At 37.4% G+C, this 19,472-nt stretch overlaps 1 protein-coding gene across 1 annotated transcript in view; it reads left to right on the top strand.

Moving 5' to 3' along the window:
* Nucleotides 1–19,472, top strand: part of LOC131068116 (peptidyl-prolyl cis-trans isomerase CYP59) — a 204,210-nt gene that overhangs the window by 8,284 nt on the left and 176,454 nt on the right. Inside the window, exon 2 of the mRNA XM_058003298.2 lies at nt 6,388–6,492. Coding sequence (XP_057859281.2) covers nt 6,388–6,492 — 105 coding nt within the window. The remainder of the gene's footprint in view (nt 1–6,387; nt 6,493–19,472) is intronic.

Raw genomic sequence — 19,472 nt, 5'->3', positions numbered from 1 at the left:
TAAAGTCTCCGGTAGATATCTCTGTATATAAGTTTTGGATAGCACCCCATCTTTGGCATTGCTGTCAAAGGGGGAGAGTAAAGGTGAAAAATGTACAATAGAAGAGTGTAATGTACAAAGCATGTTACAAGTTTCAGAATTCTTTGTCTAAGGGGGAGCCTTAGCAATTTTGATCCGGTGTACAAGTTTCAACACTTGGTCATTTTTCACGAGTGTTGCCATCAATGCCAAGGGGGGGATTTTTGGCAATTGACACTCATCCGGTGGATATCGATGCTTGATTAGTGGTTTAGGGTTGTCATTGACGGCAACTCTTCTTGAGATTCCTATCTGGTAATCACGGATTTTGATATCCGGAAGTTATCCGGAAGTGGATGTCAACCGGTAGCCAGTTAACCGGTATTTCAGGTTGAGTAGAGCAGTTTTGGTTCGGAAGCTTTCTGGTGATTGTGGTGTTATGAATCGTGCATGGGATGATTGGGCCGACATAGAGACATCATTTTATCATCGATTTGGTGATCTGGTCAAGCCGACTCATGATTACACGTTACATCATCAGGCGGACTTGATAAATGATTATTTTGTTATTGCGGATATATAAGACTGGTGCAGAAGATCTTTTTGGTGTGTGGTATGATTGACATGCGAGCGAGTGGTGATCGAGAATCCTTTGTAGCGCAGTTTCACGTGCACATTCTTGATCTGGTACCTGATTGAGACAGGAAACAGAGCAGAGTTGCAGAGTAGATACAATCAGAGATTTGACACTTACCTAATTGAGACAGGAAACAGAGTAGAGTTGCAGAGTAGATACAGTCAGAGATTTGACACTTAATCGGAACTCATCTAGGCATTATTAGATGCTATTTTGAAGTTCTTTCATTGTATTTCATTACTGTAATTGATCAGTAAGGCAGTGAGCCTTCCGAGGTTGTAGCCCTTATTGTAATTGAGTAGTGAGCTCTAGGTAGTGTGCCCGAATGCTTGTGCATTCCCCCTCATGTAATATTGTTTTGCTACTGGCAATAGTGGAATAATATTGTGGGTTCAAATCCCACTGTGGTTTTTCCCATTTGGGTTTCTATTTAAAAATCTTGGTGTTATGATTTTGTGGTTGGTTGTTTTAAGTTTTTGCATTTCAATTTCATGCTTATGCTTCTTGTAATGCCCCCATTTTGAAAAAGAATTAATTAATTAAGTTGTCGAAATTAATGATATATTTTATGGATAGCTTGATTAATTAATTTAATTAATAATATTAATTTAATTATTTATAAAGTTATCAAATAAATTAAAATTAAAAGATGACTTTATATTTAATTAATTTAATAAAAGTGACTAATTAAAATATTATTTCATTAAGTCATTTCTAGAAGCTTCTGGATGTAGGAATGAAAAAGTATAAAGGCAGATCAAGAGGAAGCTTCAAGGCAGATTGGAAAATTGATATTTGAGTTGAATTGGTTTTGTAGAACCAAGAGGTGTTTGCAGACTACGGTCTCTGGGAACGAAAACTCCCATTGGCAAGCATAAACGAGAGAGTGAAAGATCTCTCGAGGGGTTGCTTTGAGGAGGTGACACTTCAGTCATCTCACTTGGACGTCATTGGTGGCCAAAGGCCAGTTTCATGTGGGCTCATAGTGGGGACATTTCTGGCATCAAGTGTCTTCAACAATTCTACTAGTTGGAGCTGATTTGCACCTCCATTCACTGAGTTATCTCAATGATTTCTCAGGTTTATATCAGATTAGGATTGGTGCCACTCTCAGTAATTTTCAGATTTGTATCAGCTTATATAATACCTTGATTTTGTATCCCAAGGGTTCATTCTGATCCATGATTGTATCTGCATTATGGGAGGAGTTGGGCGATTCATGTAGAAGCTTTTTGGAGGTGGTCCGAGGTGAATGCATGCCAAAACCCAGTCTGAAGCAAATCGACCAGTCATCTTAACCTCCACGATTTTGCTCATTGCACATCATTGAAGCATTGAAGGTTCATTTGGAGGTTAGCGATTTTAACAAGAGACTTGGGCGGTTCTTTTTATGGCAATTTGGAGGTGAATTGATAAGGGATCGGCTTCCAATTAATTTCAAATGAGAAATCGAACCTGACTGTCATTACCTTACATTTGGCTCCTAGCTCGAGCATTTGACTTCCAAACTTCACATTAAGGAGGGCGATCATTCCTAGCCAATAAGGCAACCATCTTGGTGGAGTCTTGAGGTGATTTCGGCTGTCATCTATTGTGTTCTCAGTCCACATATTGTAGTAGCAAGGGCAGTTTAGATGGGGTTCGATTTGGCATGGTTAAGAGTCAAAGACATCAATCATTGTATGCTCCTACAAGGCGTCTTGACCAGGTTCTTATTAAATTGTTTTCATTGAGAAATTTTCAGTATGTGTCTGACTGCAGTCCCTAAGTCCTCAGAAGTCTGAAAGTGACAGTCCATGTAATCATTAATTAGCTGCCTATATCATGTTCATTAGGTTGTCATTGTAATGTAATTTGTTACATCATATGAAATGAAGTAAGCAGAAGGAAGTTTTGGGTTTGCATCACATCATACTATCTTTTCTGAGGACGCATGACAAGTGTTTGATAAAATGTCCATTTGCTGTTATCTCTTGATTTGATGTTTAGTTTGGAATATAAGTCAGTTGTTTGTACATCTTTTGAGCACTATCAGTCTTGAGGATCATTTTGAAGATTTTTGTCTTGAAACATTAATGTGTATTGGCCCACATTGCAAATCTGAAAACACTATCAGCATAACACGAAACTACAAAACTGCATAACACACAATTTGGACAGTAATATCCTTTGATTTCAGTCTTCAAAAGGACGGGGGATATTACACTTCCGGTGGTTTAAAGTTAAATCAGAAAATTTGATAACCGGTAGAACACTGATTCACCTCCCCCTCTCAGTGTTCCTTGATTCCACCAATTGGTTCTCTATTGGTTTTAGGAATTACTTCATTACAAAGGTCAAAACAAGGCCAATAGGGTGTTGTTGGTTGTTGCATCTCCCTTGCATCCACCACCACTTGTTTGATCAACTCTATCTTTCTATTGTCTTTGAGTACATTATTCATAGCATCACACAAGGGATCCGGTAGATGTGCTTGTATGTGGATTGAATTAATTTGCCTCTTGCCTTGCAAATGTATGCTACATCTGTAAACATTTGCACGATAATCTGAAAACCAACTTCCATAATGGTTTCTCTTAGAATTTGAAGTCTATTGTCTCCCTAAGCAATCAATCACCCTTAGGAGCTAAGGTCCATCAATACATGAAACTATACTATTGGTGAGTGGGAAGTGTCTAATGTACATCCATCAATCCATGAGTATGTTGTGGCAATTTGTTATCCATTGGGCCTTCTTCCATCAATAGTTTAACCCTGGGTAATTTTTGTCCAAGAATATAGTCCTCAATCTAGTCGTGCTAGGACCCTCATAATGTCATGTTCCCTCCCAAATAGGTTGGCTTGGCATCAAAATTTAAAGGTGTTTTTTAACACCATAACATTATATTAATTAATAAATATTAAAAAATGATAAAAAATAAAAATAAAGTTAGTATTTAAATTTAAATGTTGGTGCCTACTTTAGGCTCATTCAAAACCATTTTGCAACGTCAGTACAAGGCCAGGGGGGGTGGAAGGTGCCATTCAATGGAGGTATTGGACTTTTTTGATTGCTGCAATTCTATCATTTGCTTTGCAGGGACGAAACCCCCGGTCATTGGCAAATTCCTTGAGGCACCACACTGGGATAGAGATAGCAAGTAGAAAATGACTTCAAGATCAGATCTGGTGCTCCAAGCGAGGAAGGTTGTGAGACTCAGTTTCAAGTCCTACCACATTTTTTAAAGACATCTGGAGGCCTTACAGTTCCAAGTTCCCAACACTTGTCATGGGAGAGGCAAATTGGGTGGAGCTGCAGAGAATTTCATCCTTACCGCCAGTTCACCCTGCCTAGTGCCAACCCTTTTGGAGATTCTGGAGTCTCAAGGTGGGTGTTCTAGGGGTTTTGGATCCAACTTTCAGTTTAATAGACCTATAACAGACCTTGTGGAGGACTCTGAAAGGCAATTTAGGGTGTGACTAGCCCTGTGACTGCATGTAAGGCAAGTTTATAATGTCATTTGTAAATTTTCTAATATACTTTTTGGAGCAACTGAATATGATTCGTTGCTGGGCAGCCACTGGTGCTATTTGAGCACTTTATTTGTCTCCTTGAATCATTTATGATGCTGTTTGCTTAATAGAAATTGGGTGATTCAGATGTGGAGTAACTTGATCTGTTTCATTTAATCATTTTAGAATACAAGCAATAGTTATGATCTGTGTATGAATAACTCATATCTATACCAAACCCTATGTCAGAAACCAGGGCAACAGTGAAACATTTCAGTGGTATCAGAGCCACTTTTTTATGCTAGTCTGTGGGTCTGTGTGATGCATATTTATGCAGAATAGTGATTGGGAAATCAGGCACCAATGAAGGGAAACGAGAAAGGAGGAACCCATGGGTGATGGGAATGAGGAAATTAAGCTTCAAGAGGTCATTAGGAATGGATACAGAGAGCTGGCCAGAAATTTCAGTCCAGCTGAGGGAGTCTCCACCAAAGATTGCATGGACTTAGAAAAGAATGAATCAACAATGGAGTGTTGGAGATGTAATCCTTATGGTGTTGAAGGAAGCCACTCGGCCAATGATGGGGTTTCAGTCAATCCACCAATTAAAACATTTAGAGCTAAATTTATGTAAAGAGAAGAAGAGGATCCATTGGAGGAAAAGCAACAAGTTCCACCAAGACTTGAGGATGATATGGCAAAATTTCATGCTGAATATAGTGCCCTAAACGTAGCCATCTGTTGTGACATGTCATTCATGGAGTATTATGATACGAAACCAAGGAATGATCATTGTAGGGAAATAAGATATCAGGATCAGACAAGAAGAGATATACACTGGTTGGGAAAGATCACTATACCCACCTATGATGGATCCAATGGGGTCACCACTAGAGCTTGGCTGTAGAAATTGGATATCTATTTCTCCTCAAACCCATGTATGAGGAGGAAGCAATCAAGTTTGCAACACTTCACCTAGTGGGTATAGCTCATCAGTGGTGGTACCATGGCATGGTGACCTAAGGATATGGTTTGATCGCTACCTTAGAGGAGTTTAGCTAAAGATTGATGGAGAGGTTTGATTGAAAGGATCCGAAGATTCACTTTAGGGAGCTAGTAAAAACAGTAGAAATAATTTTGGTATTAAGCCACTGGTTCTCTTGTGAAGACCTAACCTTAATTTTCAGCATTCATAAAACTGATGTGTTACGCTATATTAAAATAATATTGTAATATTGATAAAATGGTCATCTTAATCATTCAGTTAGTATTTAGAAACTTCCTTTTATGTCTTTTGTTTTTATTTAGTTTTAGGAAGTTTCCTTTCTGTCTTTCGTGTTTCTATTCTTGATCGTTTCCATTATGGAAAGTTCCTCTTGTAATCTCTATTTAAGGAGCTTTCATCTCCTTTTGTAATTATCGAATATTAATTATCATTTCACTCTATACCCTCTATAAATTGTAGTTTTGGACCTTTGAATTAAAAATTAGACATTAATAAAGAAAAATGGGATCAAATCACACCAAGGCTCAATTCAAAAGGGGGTTAAAATGACTAAAAACATAAAATAAATGAATTAAGAGGACACTTATCTTAGTCATATAAAGACAAATTGAAGGAGCTTAATAAGACAAATAGTGCCTATGAGTGGCAAATAAGTCACTCAATGGATAAGGAAAATAATTGCTCTTGTCATCCCTTCAACTTAAGAAACAGAAGGGCTTAAAGATTGGTTTTATAAGAACTCCTCCAATGCTTATTTAAACCTGGAAGTGCGACTAGTATGTTGTTGGTGATGAAGATGATCTCATTGATAAAAAATTGGCTCAAAGTTCTTGTTAGTTTGACACATCTCAACAAGGCTAACTACATATTTGAGCCTTATACATTTTTGTAAACATTTATGTGCATTTTATGTTGTTTTTTTAGTTTTTTGAATTTTTGGATCATTTAATGGTTCTGAATTTTTATAAGGATTAATGAACTTAACATTTAACATTATAGATGTGATTGTCATGACATGAACCACACAGACAAATGTTTCCTTACATAATTATTACTCAGTTTATGACAGATTAGCAGACTGGGATATAACCTTTGTCATTACCAGTAGTAATATGGAAATAGATTAAGCAATTTAGGATTTTAACATTTCAGAGTGCTTGTCATGTATATGTTTTAAACTCGAAGTTGAAGACTCATATTGAATTTTATTGTTTGCTTCATAAATATTATGCAGAATCAAGTACTACAACAATTGTCTTTTCCATTCAGTGCAAAAGGACTTCATTGCCCAGACTGGTGATCCCAGTGGAAAGGGTACGGGTGGGGACTCGATATATAAGTAAGTTCCTCTTTAAAAACATTTTTGTGCTATATGCATTTCTATTTTTAATGTAATGTCATTTTCCCCATTGTGCTTTATATAGAATTTGAAACCAATCTTATACAGGGTAGTGATGTATAATGCTAAATTGATGGTTTCACAACTTTTGGTGGAATTCAGATGTTTGTTATTTCATTCACTTGGAATGTTCTCATTTCATAGCTAAGACAACCCTAAAGTGGGAACAGTTGTCACGACGATTTCTTACAGAAACTGTTTCATACCTACTTAAGTATTGATAGACTAGATAAAATGCTTGAAGTAAGGAAGTAAATCCATTCCGCATAGGTAGTTAGGGAGAAGAATGCTCCTATGGCTTTGATTATGAATTAATGTTCGTGTGCATTATTTGTGAAGTGTTATTCATATTGGCTGTCGATTACCTTATAATTTCTAACTAAATGATAACCGCCAACCATATCATAACTACTAACTAACCCTTAACTAATATGACCATTTTAAATATTCTAATACCCTCTTGTAATGTCATTTATGGTACTATATGTATCCAATAATTTTTCTTCAAGATGCAACTTCGTGTTTTTTGATGAGTAATTATACATCTACATTTCCAACATGGATTGCCATGTCTTGATTCTTGTTTGTTGCATTTTCTTGACTGCAATGCACTAGTGACATTCTAACTTGATCATTAGGCTGGGCTTGTTCAGTTCCTTGATTGTGTTTGATGCTCTTCTCTCCCCATCATTGTCATTCCTTTTTTCTTAATCTTCATTTCTCTTGAGAGTTATGAATGCCATTGGCAGCCCCACAACTGGCCAATCAATTGAGCATCCGCTTTGGTGATCATGCAACCTCTCTGCAGTTTGTAGAACGTTTGAGGGAGTTGTGTGTCACCAATTGCCCCATCTTGTAAATTGGTGGTCCTGCAATGTTTTTCTCAACAGAAAATTAAGGAACAAGGAAATGGAAACAAAGGGTTATCATAAAACATTGTTTTAGTTCTCTGTCCCTTCAAAATATTTACAAGTCCAACTGTAATTGAAGTCTATGAAACATAGGTTGTAGAGGTCATGAACAATCAATATAAAAAAGGCATAGTTCTTGCAATCTTGCAGCCCAGTTTGAGTGCCTTTATTAGTCGTCCAGGTCACTTTTAGCTTTAGCTTGGGAGTGGTTCATACATAGCTGGTTTCTTCATGATAGAGAAATGAGACTCACTCTTCGAGAGGTCAACTTTTGAGGACACCACATCTGGACTTTGATATTTGATTCATTTTGGTTTGTCATAGTCACACTTACATGCCAGGATTTTGTTTTAAGAATGATTGTATAGAGATTAACTTGCCAGGGTTTTGTTTTAAGAATGATTGTATAGAGATTGAGATAGAATTGTGTTGCACACACTCAAATGTCTGTATGCTACATTAATTAATGTATGGGGAAGTTACAGTTGTAGTTGTAACTTACATTGCACATGTTACCTTATAAGGCAATTATTGCATCAACATCATAAGCTTTAAATACTTGTACATATGAGTCACCTTATTAGACATAATTGATTTATCATTATATCATTATCACAAACATTAAAAACTTGTGTATATATGAGTCTAAACATTATACTATATCTAATATCCTCCTTAATGACTAATGTAGAGACAGACCCAAGGTTGTCCCAAATTTTTACAAACAAAATAGAACCAAGAGGTTTGGTTGTCAGATCAATAGACTGCTTTTGAGATGTGTAGTAGAAGAGAGAAATGTATCTAAGATCAACTGTGTTGAATCTGGTGATGATGAATCCTCAATATTTTTGGTGCAATCAGGATGAACATGATTCTCTACCAACTTTAAATGCCTTGATTGCCACAAGATAGCTGAGTTGTAGTTTGGGGAAGTTGGAGATCACACAGAACTTGTAGTGGCCATACTACAAGTGCTGAAGCTTTTTCTGTCACAAATCAACTCCTAAGCCCAAAGATAAAATTTAGATAGTAGTTGATCTTCGAGTATCAATCGACCTGGCCCAATCATGGTCTGTATGCTTTGTCAACCTTGTCCAAAATCAAAGAATTCCTTTGACATATCTCAACAAAGTTTTGCTGCCTGCCCATTAACGATCTTTGGTTGTGTCAAAAACTGAGAAACATAACTAATAGCAAAACAAAGATATGGTTGTTTGGATGTAAGAATGATTGGGCTGTCTACCTATTGTCTGTAGAGTGACTCATTGACCAATGATGAAACATTAGAGGATTACAACTTTAGCCTGACCTCGAGAGATATATTACAAGGATTATAATCTGTTCCAGGAAACCTTTCCCAAGGATTTGTATCATACTTGACCCAAGCCATTAAATAAGATGGTCTAGTCATATTGCTAGAATTCTAGAAATAGGAAATAGTGTAGAAGGCATAAATTAATCAGGTGAAAAGCAGAACATAGATCAGATTTCACTTGCTGCCTATGATGGCAAGATAGTCAACATACACAACAAGAATCACAATGTCATCACTGTTAAAGTAATTATTATCTAGTAATGATCAATTAGCTTATAGGTTAGGATTTCGTTCTGGCTTTTGTTTGCTTTTTGCTTTTTTTGATTAGTTAATGTAGCGCTATATTGTTAGCAGAGAGCCCCTGTTCTGGGCATATCATTATGAGCCATCAAACTACCAAAACCAACCCCAAGTCAAATGTTATATACACAACAGACCAAAATCCAGAATGGATACTATAACCAAACCTACACAACAAAATGCACAGTGAACTAATTACCAGAGAGTGCATTATATATCCACCATAGCATATGCAGCCAAAAAACCAGGATAGCTGGACAAAACCATTAAATAGACCCCTACCATGATTGGTACTCACCCAGCTTCGTCCTCCGTTACAGCAGTTGCCTCCTCGCCTTCATCCACTAGGGTGTCAACCCACTAGATGTCACCAGCCTTTACCCTCTCCACACATCCCTTCAGGAAGTTAATGCCAGTCCTTGCCTGATTGCACCTCGTCGCTATGTTCATGCCAACACCCCAAAGAACACTTGCGAAGGGTCATCATCATCCTCGCCAACCTTGGGCTGCATACCCCCATTCGGAATCAGACCTTGGTTCGGGATAGTGTAGTGTTCCCTTTATAAATGCCCTAGCTTATGCCTTAAAATCCTACTAGGGTTAGGAACATTAACTTAATCATAAGATATATCTAATTTATTTGGGGAAGTTAAACCATAGGGATGCTAGAATATGGTGACTTGATAGGGTGCCCTAGATATCCTCTACCCTAGGCCCAAGAGTAGATATACCATCCCTCTTTTCCTCGTGTCCCATGCCATCCATATGAGGTGGTGTACCTAGTGAGGTGTCCTATAACCATTCCCCTTCATCATCTCATCCAATTCCACTTCCTATGATTGGATTCCTTCATATGTTGATCCACTATGATAGAGGGTTGAGGTGTATTCACAATAGTGTTGGGAAAATGGTGTCTCAACCTTGCATTTACATGAGGTTACTATTTATAGTAAGTTTTCATTTGAGCACGAAATAGTGCGAAATTCTCCCCAAAGCTTCTGGTTGGCTAGATAAGCATTTCGGTAAAGTTACGTTGCAAGATCACAACTAGTTTTGAAGATATTAAATTTTCCGTTTTTGAAGGGTTCAGTGAAAGGTTTAAATTTGATTTTGAGGACTTTAGAGGCCGCAAAACGCCATGAAAAGTGGGCATAAACGACTTAGTGGTTTACGAGACAGTAGAGCACTTCGTGAGCTTTCCGACGCTTCAAACGGTTCGCCATTCAGACACACGGTTCTCAAGTTATGGCTTTCGGAAGTTTGTACTCCTGAAATAGGAAATATAAAATACATCGGACACATAAATGAGTTGTAAAAGGGAGGGAAACGTGTTGATGTGTGTTGTAACACGTCATAGGGCATCTAGAAGGGAGATAAAGTCAGCTACACTTTATTGGATGGTTTTAGCCCATGGTTTTGTAATACCGTTTGACGGTTTCTTGTATTGTATCTCCTATGTATGAGGCACGTGAGATAGAGGTTGTGTGTAAGAGTCTTATGGCTATTGAGTTACCTCTGAATCTCTGATTAGTAGTAGTACTCCTGCTAAGAGCTTGCTCTGCAAGTATTTTGTAATCTATTTTGATTGCTGAATAATATATTGGATGGCTTTTGGAGTGTGGGGTTTTTCTCCCGAAAGGGTTTTCCCCATGTAAATCATTGTGTTATGGTTTGAATGTTATTATATCTATTTCTGTTTTCTGTAACTGTTGTGACAATTTGTAAAAGTTTTTGTATTACCCTCCTCTCAAGGTTAGTATAGGAAGTTGTTCCGCTACTTAACTTCCTTACAAGTGGTATCAGAGCTTGATGACCTTTGGTTTCAGTTGTGGGTTGTTGGGTTTTTTGAAATAATACAGATTTGAGTGGGAGCTTTTGCAGAAGACACTTTTTGATCTTGTTGCAGGAATTTTCAGATGACAAGTTCGTCAAGGAAAATAAGGTGGAGAAATTTAATGGAACAAATTTTGAGATGTGGAAGCTAAAGATGGAAGATCTGCTAATTGATAGAGATCTATGGGATGCTATTGATGCGAATGTCTAAAGGCCCTTAGATCCTACTAGAGCGGCTTAGTATGATATTATGGACCAAAAAGCCAAGGGTCTGGTCAGACTGTGCCTGGCAGACTCTGTTTAGATCAATTTCCACGAAGAAAACACTGCAAAGAAACTATGGGATAAGCTTGGTAAAATGTATCAAGCGGAATCTTTATTAAATCAAATTTTTTTGAGGAAGAAATTGTATTCCTTGAAGATGGAAGAGGGTGGGCGAGTTGCATACCACCTGGAAGCATTCAATATGTTTGTGGCTCAATTAGTATCTATTGGTGTTAAGATGAACGAAGAGGAGAAATGCCAAATCTTGCTTTGTTCTTTGCCTGATTCGTGGGATTCTCTTGTTATGGCTATCGGTAGTACTTCTGTTGTTTTGAAGTCTGAAGATGTGGTGGGTGCCCTACTTGGTGAAGAGATGCGAAGGAAGGTATCCCACAGTTCGAAGGAAGCCCTAACTGTTCGTGGAAAACCTAAGGAGAAAGGCAAGAAGAATGAGAAGCGTGATAAGTCCAAATCTAAAGGGAGATCAAAAGTCCAAAGTCATTTTATTGGAATTGCGGTAAACCAGGTCACATCCGAAAGGATTGCAAAGAAGAAAAGAAGAAGAAAAACAAGAAGATTGATTCTGATTCTGAGTCCGAGAAGGAAGATGGTGATGCATTCATTGTGGCTTTGACGACTCATGTAGGTAATAATGCCCGGTTAATTGACTCAGGTGCATCTTTTCATATGACTGCCAATAGAGATTGGTTTTCTGAATATGAAAAATTTAATGGAGGTAAGGTTTACTTTGGTGATGATTCACATTTAGACATTGTTGGTCGAGGTAAAGTTAGAATCAAGTTTTCTGATGGTAGAATAAAAAGGATTAATGGTGTCCTGCATATCCTTGGTTTAAAATGAAATTTGTTATCTGTGAGCAAACTGATAGATGTGGGTGTGCAGGTAGTCTTTTCTGAAGCAGGATGTAAGATGATTAAGGGTGCTATGGTAATTGCTAGAGGTGTCAAGTTCGACACTTTGTATAAGCTAGACGCATACACTATTGAGTGTATTAGCACTTCTGTAAAAAGTAAATCTGTGGAAGATTTGAGGGTTTCACCTTCAACAGATGGAAATGGCTTTTGGGTACCTAAGGGTGCTCTTTCTTCTGAAGCAAAGTCACCTGCAGAGAAGACTATGTTATGGCACCAGAGGCTTGGCCACATAGGAGAAAAGGGTCTAAGGACCTTGAAAAATAAAAACCTTGTTGAAGGTTTGAATGATTGTAATCTTGACTTTGATTTCTGTGAGCATTGCATTTATGGAAAATAAAACCTCGTTCAGTTTTACTCGAGTTCTCATAAAACTTTTGGTGTTTTGGATCTTATTCATTCTGATGTGTTTGGTCTTGTAGATGTTCCTTCGATTGGAAAATCCACATACTATGTTTCATTTATTGATGATTCTATTAGAAGGACATGGGTATATGTCCTAAAGAGTAAATCTGAAGTTTTTAGTCGATTTAAAGAATTTAAAGCAATGGTTGAGTTGCAGATTGGAAAGAAGATTAAAATTTTGAGGACTAATAATGGCGGTGAATTTTCCTCTAATGATTTTGATAGATTCTACAAAGACTGTGGGATTAACAGATAGAAGACAACTCTGTATTCTCCATAGCAGAATGGAGTTGCAGAAAGAATGAACATGACACTGATGGAGAAGGCTAGGATTATGCTGAGTTGTGTTGGTCTAGAACAAAAGTTTTGGGCTGAAGCTGTTGCTACTATTTGCTACCTGATTAATAGGTCTGCAAAAGTTTTTGCATTTCCCTCCTCTCAAGGTTAGTATAGGAAGTTGTTCCACTACTTAACTTCCTTACAAATAGGGTGCCCCGAAAGTCCATCCTATCCAAGCCCAAGAGTGGTATCCCTTGCACTCCCTTGGCCTCATGGGACTCCTCGGTCTACTACCCTGAGGTGGCATACTTAGAAGAGGACCCCAACGCCGTTTCCCCTCCTCGTAATTCCTCATTGCCCCTATCATGGCTGATATATATTCATTAATCAACAGTGAGTAGACTTAAATAATATTCATTATCCTTTGTATAAGAACTCATACCAAAACCAGTAAATGATCGAACTGTTGTATGCTTAGTTTATAATTAATACCAAATCTTATCTGATAATGTGCCCCGCTTCATTCAACTCTCTATAATAATCTTATATTTCTCTAAAAGAGACGATTCCTTTAGAGTCATCTCTTTTCATCAATGATCATAACCCAAAGGCAGGTTACACACTTTAACTTATGCAATATCAACATTTTTTTAACATACTATTACAAAGTCACATCTTCTCAAAAGGTTCAATCGCTGTTTTTAGTATTTGTAAATGTTATTGCAATTTCCAATTTAATGAACAAGTTATATGCTAGATAGTGTATTTTCGATTTTTGTATTATTACTATGACAATAATAATATCGTCTTTCTTTTTTGCAGGTCTGAAGGATGAACATGTATCGATTTCCATGTCATTCCTTTTCTTTTGAATGATGTATATATAGCAAGGCAGTCACGATCAAGTGGCACCTTGATCGGACATGTCTTTTAGACATGTCCGACCAAGATGTCACTTGGTCGTGACTGTCTATTGATATAACTAATCGGTGCCATTTGTATATGTTAACAGATCGATATAAACATACCCGATAATGAATCGGTGTTAAAGCAGATTATAACGGATCGATATAAACATACCCGATAATGAATCGGTGTTAAAGTAGATTATAATGGATCGATATAAACAATAACAATAACTAATAGCATTATATGCTATCGGGTTAATACCTCGATAGTATATTAATGCCGATTCATAAATGAATCGACATTAATATGCTATCGGGTTACTAGCCTGATAGCATTTAGATCGACGCTTAACTATGTTAAGCAGGTCGTCGATCTAATCCATCTTTATCCAATATCAACATCATAATCAAGATCAAAGTTACAGTCTGATAAACATATTCAGTTTGGAAAGCATAAATCAGATAATCTAATAGCGTAGATGAGGAAACCAAAATAGAATAAAGGAGATTAACGAGTTAGGAAAATCTTATCTTGCAGAAGCTACTAATGCATTAACACTCCCTCTTAGCTTTGGAAGATAGATAAAGTAACTTGCGTCACATTTCTTTTTCCATAATGTCAGTCTCCAAGAATATATATCATCTATACATATGATATGAAGTATCATCGGGATATAATATACAAATATAAAGTATCACTCTAAGCATGTGACATAGAGTATCACCTAACCATGTGATATAAAAGATTCATCATTTCATTATGACATGATATCACCTAAACACGTGATATCGGTATTGCCTAAACACGCAATACTAAGGATAAACATATGAGGATGGTTAGATTCTCATCTTATCCAGGTTGTGATATGTGCACAAACAAACATTTCTTACAAATATTTTATCACATCATCATGGCACATCCATGACATACCAAAGATCCAACATGATAACTGGTTTAGAGAATCATAAGATCGTTACCTTATGATGTCTACATACAAGTGTTCATAATTTGAGAGATCGTCACCTCTTAGATATGAACACAGGGGGTGAAACCTAGAATGTCCCAACATGACAAAAGAAGTTTACACATTAAATATCTTATTTACAAAGCAGATTACCTTTCTATCATACCTAAACCTTTTCTGAAGTGATCAACCTTCACTCTGGAAAGTGGTTTGGTTAGAATATCTACAGTCTGATCTCCTGTGCTAACATATTCCAATTTGATCACATTTTTGTCTACCATGTCTCGTACATAATGGTATGGAATCTCAATATGCTTGGATCTGTCATGAAATACTGGATTTATAGAAAGCTTTATGCAGCTCTGGTTGTCACAATGGATGACAGTGGGTTTCATAGGTTCACCAAATAGTCCCACAAGCAACTTCCTAAGCCATATTGCTTCTCGAGCAGCCATGGAAGCTGCAATGTACTCGGCCTCGGTGGAACTCTGAGCTACAAAAGATTGTTTTTTGCTGATCCAAGATATCATGGCTGATCCTAAACTGAAGCAACACCCTGAAGTGCTTTTCCTGTCAGTCACCCTCCCAGCCCAATCTGAGTCTGTAAATCCATGTAGGTCTAGATTGACTTTCTCATATGTGAAACCAAGGTTTAGAGTACCTTGTAAGTATCTCATAATGTGTTTCACTGCAATCAAGTGAATTTCCTTAGGCTCACACATAAACTGACTTAAGGCATTGACAACATAACAGATATCTGGCTTTGTATTCACCAGATACATCAGGGACCCAATCATCTATCTGTAGAATGTAGGATGAGTGGATTGTGACTCTGCTGCTGCTTCCCTAAGTTTAAGTAAATTTGTTTCCATGGGAGACGTCATAGGTCTGCAGTTATGCATTCCGAATCTCTTCAAAATGTCCAAGGTATACTTTCCTTGGTTTAGTATAATATTGTCAGAATTCTGCCATACTTCCGATCCTAGGAAGTAATGAAGAAGTTTTAAGTCCTTCATATCAAATTCTTTGGATAGATCTTTCTTGCATTGATCTATAAGATGATCATTTCCTGTGATTAATAAGTCATTAACATATAAAATCAGCATTAGCATATCATCTTTATTTCTTTTGTAGTAGAGATTAGGATTTGCATCATTTTTATAGAAGCCTAGTCCCGAGAGATAGGTGTCAATTCTTTCATACCAGGCCCTGGGGGCCTATTTAAGCCCATAGAGAGCTTTCTTGAGTCTGCACACATGAGACTCTGCATCATAAATTTCAAACCCTTCAGGTTGCTCTAGGTGGACTTCTTCTGAGATCTCACCATTTAGAAATGCTGTCTTAACATCCATTTGGTGTACCTTCCATCCTTTTGCTGCTGCAATGGCTAATACAGTTCTCACTGATGTATACCTGGCAACGGGTGCAAAGGTTTCTTCATAGTCTATTCCCTCCCTTTGTGAGAATCCTCTGGCTACAAATCTGGCCTTGTGTTTCTCAATACTGCCGTCTGCAGCATGTTTGATTTTGAATAACCATTTAGATGAAACCACAGATTTCTTGGTTGGCCAAGGAACAATCTCCCAAACATCATTTTTCATAATGGATTGATATTCTTCAGACATGGCATCCTTCCATACTTGATGTTTATGTGCATCTGATACATTGTTTGGTTTAGTTTTAGAGAGATCATTCATAAGAGCAACATAGCTAGTGAATTTATTAGGTCTTTTGCTTTCCCTGAAGGTTCTTGAAGGAGCAACAAACTTCTGAGCTTCTACTACAGTCTTGGTGGCCCATAGAGGTCTTTTCTTGAGGTTTTCTCTAGGTGTGTTTGAAGTTTCACCTATGGTTTTCTCAAGATTCTCCCTCTGAAGCTCAGGAGTGAGGTCTTCTTCTATGTTGGGAGTGGGGATATAGATTTTAGGCTCTATTGTACTTAGGGCTCTTTTGAAGGCTAAGTCTTCTTCAAAGATTACATCCCTACTAAGTTCAATATTTCTCTGACCATGTATATATATTCTATAGGCTTTGGATGTTTCGCTATATCCTACAAGTATTCCCCTTTTTCCAGAAGGTTCTAGTTTTAGTCTTTTCTCTTTAGGTACATGTATATAGACAGGACACCCAAATATCCTAAGGTAGCTGATATCTGGCTTTAGTTTGGTAAATACTTCCTCAGGAGTTTTATCTTCAAGATGTGAGTGAGGACATCTGTTTTGAATATACACAGCAGTGTTAGTTGCTTCTGCCCAAAGATTGATATTTAAATTCTGATCAAGGATCATGGCTTTGGCAGCTTCTACAATTGTCCTATTTTTCCTCTCAGCTACCCCATTTTGTTGAGGATTATAAGGTTTTGTTAGCTCCCTCTTAATCCCTTAGTTTTACAAAAATCTCTAAATAATTCTGATGTGTATTCCCCCCCATTATCAGTCCTTAGGGTTTTGATTTTATTACCTGAGTAGTTCTCTGTCAGTGATTTAAACTCTTTAAACTTACTAAGGATCTCTTCTGATTCTTTACACTTCAGAAAGTAGATCCAAGTTTTCCTAGAGTAGTCATCAACAAATATTACATAATACAAACATCCTCCTAGAGAGGGAGCGGACATAGGTCCACATACATCAGAATGAACTAACTAATACTTTGCTTGTTTTCCTAGTACTATTATGGAAGGCACGCTTGATATTTTTACCTAGGGCACATCCCTTGCATGCCTCTGAATGATATTGCTGCAACTTAGGTAAACCTGTGACAAGGTTTCCCATAGATGACAAAGCTCTATAATTCAGGTGGCCTAGTCTTCTATGCTAGACCTCATTTGGATTTGTTGCTTCGTGAATCAAGGCTAGGTTGGGCTCTGTGCACAACTCATACAAATAGCCTTGTCTTTGACCAATGACTTTAGCTTTCTTGATGGAAGAATTTTTCGGCCAAGCCAACACCTTGTTCTCCATGAAGGTTACTCTGTATCCGTTATCTTCTAGGACTGATATGGAGACTAGATATCTCTTGATGCCGGGGACATAGAGTACTCCTTCGAGTTGCAATGATATGCCTGTCTTCAGTTTGATGGTGCAGGAACCAATTCCTCTAACTGGATGTGAGGAATCATCTCCGATGGTTACTTCCTCTTCATTATCCTCTGTCATGGAGTCTAGCACTTCTCTAAACCCTGTAATGTGTTTGGATGAACCGCTGTCGATCACCCAAGAGTTAGACTTATTTGATGCATGGCTTGTAAGTGCTGAGTAGAGGACATAGTTCTGGGAGTTATCTGCTCTTTTAGATTTTCCTGCTCTGGCAAATGTGGCTTGTTTGGCTCTCTCTGGACATTTTGCAACAAAGTGCCTGAACTTATCGCACCTATAGCATTGAATATGTGATAGGTCTCTCTTTGTAGTGTTCTTGCCTTGATGACCCTTCCTCTTCCTAAATTGCTTCTTCTTGGTTGTCTTATTTGTGTTAGTATTTAGGACTTGACAGTCTTCATCTATGTTCTTTTGTTTTATTCCCATCTTGTTCAATCTTGATTCTTCTCGGAGATAATCGTCCCTTAATCTTTCAAACTTAGGATATTTGGACCTTGCACTGATGCCTTGGACGATTGTACTCCATCCACTAGGCAACCCATCTAGAGCAATGAGTGTTAACTCTTTGCTTTGGATCTCGTAATCCAGAGTTGCTAGTTCATCTCTTAGAGTTGATATCCGCATAAAGTAGGCGTTGATTGTCTCCCCCTTGTTCATGGTGATATGATTTATTTCTCGTTTTAATGCCAGAGTTCGACTTGCACTCAATATCTCAAATGTGCTTTCAAGTGCTTTGAACATTTTATAGGCTGTCTGATGTTTTCTTATGATGGGCATTATGTTGTTTCTCATCCCATCAACTATTATTTTGATGGCTTTTTCATTTCCTTCAATCCATGCAGTTTTGTCAGGTTCATTTTCAGGTCGATCATTTTTAGTTTGAACAAATGAATCCACTTTGTTTTCTTTTATGATCATCTGGATTCTGAACTTCCAAGCTGAAAAATCATCGCCACCTCCAAGTGTCTTCGAATCTGATAGCACTGGCCTTTGGAGAAATGTGATGTAGTATATAACCTTGTTCTTAAATTATTCACAAAATTGAATAGCCTCAAGTTTGATCAACTTGGCTCTGATACCATGTAAATGTTATTGCAATTTCCAATTTAATGAACAAGTTATATGTTAGATAGTGTATTTTCGATTTTTGTATTATTACTATGACAATTATAATATCGTCTTTCTTTTCTGCAGGTCTGAAGGATGAACATGTATCGATTTCCATGTCATTCGTTTTCTTTTGAATGATGTATATATAGCAAGGCAGTCACGATCAAGTGGCACCTTGATCGGACATGTCTTTTAGACCTGTCCGACCAAGATGTCACTTGGTCGTGACTGTCTATCGATATAACTAATCGGTGCCATTTGTATATGTTAACAGATCAATATAAACATACCCGATAATGAATCGGTGTTAAAGCAGATTATAATGGATCGATATAAACAATAACAATAACTAATAGCATTATATGCTATCGGGTTAATATCTCGATAGTATATTAATGCCGATTCATAAATGAATTGACATTAATATGCTATCGGGTTACTAGCCCGAACCTGATAGCATTTAGATCGACGCTTAACTATGTTAAGCAGGTCGTCGATCTAATCCATCTTTATCCAATATCAACATCATAATCAAGATCAAAGTTACAGTCTGATAAACATATTCAGTTTGGAAAGCATAAATCAGATAATCTAATAGCATAG

Source organism: Cryptomeria japonica, chromosome 11 (assembly GCF_030272615.1).
Source record: "Cryptomeria japonica chromosome 11, Sugi_1.0, whole genome shotgun sequence".
Lineage (NCBI taxonomy): Eukaryota > Viridiplantae > Streptophyta > Pinopsida > Cupressales > Cupressaceae > Cryptomeria > Cryptomeria japonica.
Note: the sequence above shows the minus strand (reverse complement) of the source record. Positions and strands in the feature narration are given on the sequence as shown.